At 39.8% G+C, this 10118-nt stretch overlaps 1 protein-coding gene across 1 annotated transcript; it reads left to right on the top strand.

The window, feature by feature from the left end:
• The first annotated feature begins 1302 nt into the window (after positions 1-1302).
• Positions 1303-1869, top strand: LOC121372963. Its single transcript, XM_041499402.1, has one exon. It carries the CDS (start codon positions 1303-1305, stop codon positions 1867-1869), a length of 567 nt encoding a protein of 188 aa, XP_041355336.1.
• Positions 1870-10118: the final 8249 nt, after the last annotated feature.

The raw sequence follows: 10118 nt of genomic DNA, 5'->3' as shown, positions 1-10118 counted from the left end.
CTACTACACCGTCTTCTCTCTCACTAATCAACTAACAACTAATCCACTGTCCTGGAGAGACAGCCCTGATAGCTGAAGTGTGTGCCCAGGACAGCGTGCTTGAATCTTAATTGAATATAAGCACGAAAATAAGTTGAAATGAATGAATAAAAACTAAACCACTCCTTGCAGTAAAAGTCATGACTCAATGTACAATGTAGGTCCCCCGTTCACAGTTACGTCACAGCCCATTAGCACTTGGACTGGAAAGAAACAACAGGTGAACAAACGGTCACTCTGTCACAGCAAGAAGGATTGAAAACAGAAAGCTAGAGAATCAATAAAGTAATGTTTAACGACACCCCAGCACGAAGAGAAAGCTAGACAATCATCTTAAATGGGTAAATACAACGTATTAATGTATATCACGTATTCATGTATATAATATATTAATGTGTATTACTGTATTTAATACATGAATGTATTAATGTGTATTACTGTAATAGTATATTAATGTGTATTACTGTATTTAATGCATGGATGTATTAATGTGTATTAATGTGTACAATGTATTATTGTGTATGCTGCATTAATGTATTAATTAATTAATGTGTATTACTGTATTAATATGTATAATTAATTAATGTGTTAATGTATTAACATAGGCGTACGTGCTCCTTTTTCCCCCCCTTTTTTGGGATGGGGGGGGGTGGAGGGAGGGTGGGGGGGGGCAGGCTGGGTTTTGCCCGAATTAAACGAAAATAACCGAATCTGGGGGAAAACCCCCATTTAATCATATTAGTATTACTGCCAAACAGCCATATAGGGTTGGAAACGAATCACTACGCATGTTTACATGGATTACAACTAATTTTGAGGATAGAATGGTGGAAATACAAGATAGAAAGGACTCGGGTTAGCACATTTTGCCCAATATCTGTATCTTTTTTCCCCCGAATTTGAGGTTTTGCTCCAGCAGTTGCCCACGCCCACTTGTTTCGTACGATTATGTGCTCGTAGCTTTTTATTTTGTTTTATTTATTCTATTAACTATTAACTTTTTTACTAATTGCTATTTTGTTTTATTTATTCTATTAACTATTAGCATTTTTACAAATTGCTATTTTGTTTTATTTATTCTATTAACTATTAACTTTTTTACTAATTGCTATTTTGTTTTATTTATTCTATTAACTATTATTTTTTTTACCAATTGCTATTTTGTTTTATTTATTCTATTAACTATTAACTTTTTTACTAATTGCTATTTTGTTTTATTTATTCTATTACTATTAACTTTTTTACTAATTGCTATTAGATTCTATGAATCTCCAGTGCATCGTCTGTAGGAGGACTGCCACTCCCGAGGAGATCATGCACTGTACAATACCTCCGTCCTGCATAACCCAGAGGACTGCCACTCCCGAGGAGATCATGTACTGTACAATACCTCCGTCCTGCATAACCCAGAGGACAGCCACTCCCGAGGAGATCATGTACTGTACAATATCTCCGTCCTGCATAACCCAGAGGACAGCCACTCCCGGGGAGATCATGTACTGTACAATACCTCCGTCCTGCATAACCCAGAGGACAGCCACTCCCGAGGAGATCATGTACTGTACAATACCTCCGTCCTGCATAACCCAGAGGACAGCCACTCCCGAGGAGATCATGTACTGTACAATACCTCCGTCCCGCATAACCCAGAGGACTGCCACTCCCGAGGAGATCATGTACTGTACAATACCTCCGTCCTGCATAACCCAGAGGACAGCCACTCCCGAGGAGATCATGTACTGTACAATACCTCCGTCCTGCATAACCCAGAGGACTGCCACTCCCGAGGAGATCATGTACTGTACAATACCTCCGTCCTGCATAACCTAGAGGACAGCCACTCCCGAGGAGATCATGTACTGTACAATACCTCCGTCCTGCATAACCCAGAGGACAGCCACTCCCGGGGATATCATGTACTGTACAATACCTCCGTCCTGCATAACCCAGAGGACAGCCACTCCCGAGGATATCATGTACTGTACAATACCTCCGTCCTGCATAACCCAGAGGACAGCCACTCCCGAGGAGATCATGTACTGTACAATACCTCCGTCCTGCATAACCCAGAGGACAGCCACTCCCGAGGAGATCATGTACTGTACAATACCTCCGTCCTGCATAACCCAGAGGACAGCCACTCCCGAGGATATCATGTACTGTACAATACCTCCGTCCTGCATAACCCAGAGGACAGCCACTCCCGAGGAGATCATGTACTGTACAATACCTCCGTCCTGCATAACCCAGAGGACTGCCACTCCCGAGGAGATCATGTACTGTACAATACCTCCGTCCTGCATAACCCAGAGGACAGCCACTCCCGAGGATATCATGTACTGTACAATACCTCCGTCCCGCATAACCCAGAGGACAGCCACTCCCGAGGAGATCATGTACTGTACAATACCTCCGTCCTGCATAACCCAGAGGACAGCCACTCCCGAGGAGATCATGTACTGTACAATACCTCCGTCCTGCATAACCCAGAGGACAGCCACTCCCGAGGAGATCATGTACTGTACAATACCTCCGTCCTGCATAACCCAGAGGACAGCCACTCCCGAGGAGATCATGTACTGTACAATACCTCCGTCCTGCATAACCCAGAGGACAGCCACTCCCGAGGATATCATGTACTGTACAATACCTCCGTCCCGCATAACCCAGAGGACAGCCACTCCCGAGGAGATCATGTACTGTACAATACCTCCGTCCTGCATAACCCAGAGGACAGCCACTCCCGAGGAGATCATGTACTGTACAATACCTCCGTCCTGCATAACCCAGAGGACAGCCACTCCCGAGGAGATCATGTACTGTACAATACCTCCGTCCTGCATAACCCAGAGGACTGCCACTCCCGAGGATATCCTTTACTGGCTCTGGAATATAATTATTTGTATTACTCATATGGTCGATCGATCCCCGTCGGTGGGATGGTGCATATAAAGGATCCATTGCTACCAATGGAAAACTCTAGCGGGTTTCCTCTCTAAGACTACATGTCAGAATTACCTAATGTTTAACATCCAATAGCCGATGATTAATAAATGAATGTGTTCTTGTCGTTCGGTAAAACAAAACAAACTTTTTCTAGGCATGACGTACTCCTCTCTACATGGTGGATGTCAATCTGACTGGAACCCGCTATCTGAACGACCTTATTCGGCCGTTGGTTCTCCCAGGCCTACAGCAGATTATGGGAGGGGGGAGGGGAACGGACAACAATTCCAGACCACATCACGCCGGGGTGGTGACGGACTTTCTCGGGCAATAAAGTGGATTTGCCAACATATTCGCCTGACTTGGCTCCAATAGAGGAAGACTGGGATGAGTTAAGCAGGCGAGTTCGGAATAACCACGGGATAACCACGCCCATCTCGCTAACCTGCAGATCTGGGTCAACTTCTTGTTGCAGAGTGGCGGACCATTCCCCGAGACTTCTTCAGATGTCTGATCAACAGCATGAGACAACGATGTGTCAAACGTCGTCATGCCAGGGGTGGATTCAAGCGCTATTAATACAAATGTGCTGATGTGTTGTAATATGAAGTTCATGTTTGAACCGGCCTCGGTGGCGTAGTGGTTAGGCCATCGATCTACAGACTGGTAGGTACTGGGTTCGGATCCCAGTCGAGGCATGGGAGTTTTAATCCAGATACCGACTCCAAATCCTGAGTGAGCGCTCCGCAAGGCTCAATTGGTAGGTGTAAACCACTTGCACCTACCAGTGATCCATAACTGGTTCAATAAAAGCCATGGTTTGTGCTATCCTGCCTGTGGGAAGCACAAATAAAAGACCCTTGCTGCTAATCGGAAAGAGTAGCCCATGTAATGGCGACAGCGGGTTTCCTCTCAAACTCTGTGTTGTCCTTAACCATATGTCTGACGCGATATAACTGTAAATAAAATGTGTTGAGTGCGTTGTTAAGTAAAACATTTCTTTCTTTCTTTCATGTTTGAACCAAGTTCGACAGCATGTCATGTGACTCACTTGTATACAGTGACGTTTATTTATGATTTCCTGTAAACATGGAAACATAAATAACATTTTAGATATAGTTTATATCATCAAGACCACTATACCCTCTTCTTTATCACTAACCACTAAGCAACTAACAACTAACCCAATGTCCTGGACGGACAGCCCAGATAGCTGAGGTGTGTAGGCCTACCCAGGACAGCGTGCTCGAACCTTAATGGATATAAGCACGAAAATAAATAAGCTGAAATGAACCTGAAAGTATAGTTATAGTATGCTGTATTTGTATTCCGTTGTAAAGATGTGCTCTAGTGGTGTCGTTAAACGAAACAAACTTTAACTTTTCAGAACTACCGTGGTATGTACTACCCAGTCTGTGGGATGGTGCATATAAAAGACCCCTTGCTGCTAATCGAAAAGAGTAGCCCATGAAGTGGCGACAGCGGGTTTCTCTCTCAACATCTGTGTGGTCCATATGTCTGACGCCATATAACCGTAAATACAATGTGTTGAGTGCGTCGTTAAATAAAACATGTCCTTCTTTTTTTCAGAACTACGAGATGCCTTCCGACTGTTTGACAAAGATGGCGACGGGTCAATTTCAACGGAATATTTGATGTCGGCGTTGGGCGGCCTAGGTCACGTGTTGACCGCCAGAGACCTCATTCGTATGAAAATAGACGGTAATTGACGAGCATATTCAGTGGCGGATCCAGAAAATCCATTTGGGGGGGGGGGGGGCAGTGACATGAGGTGGAATGCCAAGGGAACTTTGGGGTAGATATGGAGGGGGATCGTAAAATAATGAAAATTAATATATAATAAAATTATAGCTATCGCAAAATTTAGGGGGGGGGGGGAGACGGGCCCCTGCCCCCCCCCCCCCCTAGATCCACCTCTGATATTGTTGTTGTCTTTCTTTCCTTTCGTCTTTCTTTTTTCTTTTTGTTTGTTTGTGTGGGTTTTTTTTTTTTTCTTTGTATTTAATTATTTCTATCTATCTGTTTATATATCTGTCAATATACATGTGTATTATCTATCTGTCTGTCTATATATCTACATATCTAAATACATATCTATGTTTGTATCTATCTATATACATATCTATGTTTGTATCTATCTATCTATCTATCTATCTATCTATCTATCTATCTATCTATATCTATCTATCTATCTATCTATCTATCTATCTATCTATCTATCTATCTATCTACTGTAAATCCTGAAATTAACGCATCCCTAATTTAATGCGAGTAACTGTGGGCAGACTAAAATGCGACAAGAAATTAATGCGAGTGGCCTCCCTTTGAATATTACTTTTCCAACAACACGAGATATTTTGAGATATTTTATTGATCAGGAAAAAGTCAAAAGGACTGCACAACAGACAGAGCCTATATAAGTGTTCTCCAAAACAAGATGTACATCAGACAATAATCAAAATACATAATCATATATCAAACATATTAACATAATGTTCAGTGGCATAACGTATTTAACCTAATTAATATTTATTAATATATAGTAATAAAAGGCAAAGAGTAGATATTTATCTTTGTTTCCTCTTTTCCTTTCTTACATTCTATTCTTCCCTTCTTTTTTTATTTTTGTTCATATAACCTGTCGTAAAACATGTTTAAAATATGTGCCGTAGTAAATGCAGTTTTAAATACAAAAGTATATATTACAATTACGAAAGCCACTTTTTTTCTCTCTTTTTTTTGTTACTTAAGACTTATTGTCGTAATTTTATTTCATTTCATTATTTTGATTTTGATTTATTATTATTATTATTATTAGTGTTATTATTATTATTATTGTTGGTTTTTTTTGTTGTTGTTATTATTATTATCCTGTTCAATTATTTAGACCCAAAGTTTTTTGCAAATGTTACGTTTATTTCCTATTCGATATTTGTTTTCTTTGCATTTACATGAAAACAAACCCAAACCCCGACAGGTTTTATATACAAATCATCATATAAAATGCACGAAGTTTACTTAATTCCACTTTTTAAAAATCTCTGTGTCGTTTGAATGCACGTTATTTCTCCTATAAATAACTAAGGTCATTTGCATATCAAAACATTGGGATCTGAGGCTACGTGAAGGCCATTATAGCTTGTTTCACTAAATCAAGGTTATTATTGTTTTGCAGTGTGTAACAGCATTGTCTAATCTTTCCGTTAAACATAGATGTAAACAAACAGAACATGTAACCCTTTCTTGTAGGTGCATTATATTTAATAAATTTAGCTAATGTAAACACAACTGAGGTGTAGCACAGTAATAAACACAAATCACCTCACACACCGCAGGAATGTGCTTTCCAAATTTATAAATAAATTTAATGCAGGGCCCGACCCAGAAGACCAGAGGGGGGGGGGGGGGGAGATAAAATGTCAAAGGCCACCAACATCAAATAATAATGAAAATGTTATTTAATTTGCCTCTAAATTGGGAACTCATACGTATATATATATATATATATATATATATATATATATATATATATATATATATATATATATATAGTATTTAGGGTGGTGCTAGGGGCTGGGGTTTGGGGGTGGGGTGTTACATTTGTAATGCAAAAAACCAAAGGGCTATTGTTCGGACTCGTATGGGTTCAACCACTTTTTCATCCCGCAGACACAGCCCTGAATGTTCAAAATACGATAGCATTGCTTGGTCAATAACATCATTATTTCGATCTATGACTGCACGTGCTATTGTAGCAATGTGAAAACCACGTAAAATACAAGTTAGGTAGGGTATATAAATTTATTGAAAATGTATTAGTCGACATTCTTGTTATTGTTATTTGAGGAAAAATATGGGTAAATCGAAAAACACTTCAGTTGATGTAAAGTTGTGTATTAAGAACATTTTCGATTATTTTGAAGATGAATATCAGCGCGGTAGACCTAGGTATGCTTCTTATTGAATTGTCGATCGAGTTGCCGCTGCACTTAAAGTTTCGGTTTCAACAGTAAAAAGAACTGTGAAAAATCTAAGCTCTACGAATCCAAGCACAGAAATCACTGTTAAAAAACGCGACCGAAAACTCATCGATTTATTTGATAAAGATGTTATTAGACGACGAGTATACAGATTTTATAGAGAGGGCGAATTACCTACATTACATAAGATTAACGTGGCTTTAAGGGAGGAATGTGGAATCAACATATCCATATCAACTTTACGAAGAACACTCCATGACCTCGATTTAAATGAAAAGTGATTTTTGAGGACGCCAATATATCACACAGGAGACTGTCCTATCTCCATGAAATATCCAGTTTACGAGAACAGGGGTATTTAATAATGTATCAAGATGAGACCTGGGTGAATGTCAGCCACACAACATCCCACCACTGGACAGATATCCACCCGGGCACAAGTACTGCCAATCACCTGCCGAAATCAGACGCTGCTGATCGAGTTCCTAAACTTTGTTCGGTGACTGGGAAGGGAAAAAGACTTATTATTTGTCATGCTGGCTGTGATAAATATGGATTGATAGATGGCTGTGAATTGATCTTTGAGGCTAAAAAAAACAGACGGAGACTATCATGGTGAGATGAATCATGACAATTTCATCAAATGGTTTGAAGAACAACTTATGCCTTCTCTGCCAGAACCTTCTGTTATCGTCATGGATAACGCAAGCTACCACAACAAATTAACTGAGATTACACGATGTCCTGCACTAAACGCTAAAAAGGAAGAAATTCAGTCGTGGCTACGAAACAAAAATATACCTTTTGAGAGTAACATGACAAAGCCAGTTCTTTATGAACTTGTGAAAAGTAACAAATGTGCAAAGCAATTTGTTACTGATGGTATTGCTGAACGCCATGGGCACTTGTGTCTAAGACTGCCGCCAAGACATTCTGAACTCAATCCGATAGAACTGATCTGGAGTCAAGTCAAAGGGCACATAGCTGTCATAATGATGGTAAAATGACCACGGTGCGGAGAGAACTTGCACATGCATTGAACTCTGTCACACCTACACACTTCTCTGACGCAGTTAAACATGTAATAAAGATCGAAGAAGATTTAAAAAACAAAATAGTTTTATAAGAATTAAATACCCCCTGTGATAGTCCCCCTTAACGAAGATAGTGATGAAGAAATGAGTTCGTCGACTGATTAAGTTATTTCTCCATACCCATCAGGAGTATTACTTTAATGTATGCATGAACTCTTTAACACCAAAAACTATTTATTTCCATATCATTCACTATCAAACAACCTAACAACTTATAAACTAATCGACTAGAAATGCATATAGACTACACATACATACGAGAGAAATGTTTATTTAACGACACACTCAACGCATTTGATATACGTTTATGTGGCGTCAGACAAAACGGTTAAGGAGCATTATGACAGTGAGAAAGAAACTCGCTACCGCCACATGGGCCACTGTTTCCGATAAGCAATTTTGATAAGCAATAAGGGACGTTTTATATGCACCATCCCATAGACAGGATAGCACATACCACAGCCTTTATACAGCAGTTGTGGTGCACAGGCTGGAACTAGACACAACCCAATGGGTCCACCATGTGGGATCGATCAGTCGACCTACCATGAGCTAACGCTTTACCTCTGAGCTACGTCCCGCTCCATATACAAAAGAAGCCTTAAGTGGGGTTGGGGTTGTGCAGAGGGTCACACCTCCACCAATCGCATGCATACCATATTCTTCTCTCTCTCTCTCTCCATATAACCATAGATTAAAATATGTTGAGTGCGTCGTTACATAAATGACGTCTCTCTCTCTCTCTCTCTCTCTCTCTCTCTCTCTCTCTCTCTCTCTCTCTCTCTCTCTCTCTCTCTCTCTCTCTCTCTCTCTCTCTATCTCTCTCTCTCTGTCTGTCTGTCTGTCTCCCTTCAGCGCGCGCGCTTGTGTGTTCCACAATATAATTATAATATTTGATACATATTTTTTTTTCAAACTGAGGTTTTGTCACTTGAACTCCCCACCTGAATCCGCGCCTGCTTCATGTTTACAGATATTTTCTTTGTGCGGATAGGACGATAGAACTGAACATTAGTTTGAAACGCACTATAGAATGATGCTTTTGATATGCAAATGACCTTAGTTATTTATAGGAGAAATAACGTGCATTCAAACGACACAGAGATTTTTAAAAAGTGGAATTAAGTCAACTTCGTGCATTTTATATGATGATTTGTATATAACACCTGTCGGGGTTTGGGTTTGTTTTCATGTAAATGCAAAGAAAACAAATATCGAATAGGAAATAAACGTAACATTTGCAAAAAACTTTGGGTCTAAATAATTGAATAGGATAATATTATTATTATTATTATTATTGTTGTTGTTATTAAAATAATAATAATAATAATTATTATTATTATTATTATTATTATTATTATTATTGTTACTATTTTATTTTTCAGTGTGCGGAAGTCTAACGTTTGAAGATTTTGTCGTCGTGATGTCATCAATGGAGGAAAACACTGCAAACAATGAGGAGGATGAAGACAAAGAACTTCAAAACGCTTTCAGGGTCAGGAGCCGACTTCACAAATATATATATATATATCACACACGTTGTTTTCACTTCCTATTTATTGCAAGAGTTTATTTTGCGCAATAATATACACCACGAGACCACGAGAGAGAGAGAGAGAGAGAGAGAGAGAGAGAGAGAGAGAGAGAGAGAGAGAGAGAGAGAGAGAGAGAGAGAGAGAGAGAGAGAGAGGGGGGGGGGGATACTCCCAGAGTGTCTTGTTATATCATAATTTATCAGCACGAGTTGATAAAAATATGAAATCCGAGGCTTGTCGAGGATTTTTATACTTTTATCAACGAGTGCTGATAATTTGTGATATCACAAGACATGGGGGGGTGGGGGGGGGGGGTGGGGGGGGGTATTCTTTTTATCATCCTTTATCATTATTTTCATTTGCGACAGTTGTAAACAATGTCAGTAATGTGGGTTGAATGTCGCTATATGTGGCAGCGGTAGACTCGTTAACTAGCAGAACTGCAGTGGCGTGATGTCACTAATGATAGGTTTAGTGCTGAAACAAACACTGTGACGTAACAC

This window comes from Gigantopelta aegis, chromosome 5 (genome assembly GCF_016097555.1).
Source record: "Gigantopelta aegis isolate Gae_Host chromosome 5, Gae_host_genome, whole genome shotgun sequence".
Lineage (NCBI taxonomy): Eukaryota > Metazoa > Mollusca > Gastropoda > Neomphalida > Peltospiridae > Gigantopelta > Gigantopelta aegis.
Note: the sequence above shows the minus strand (reverse complement) of the source record. Positions and strands in the feature narration are given on the sequence as shown.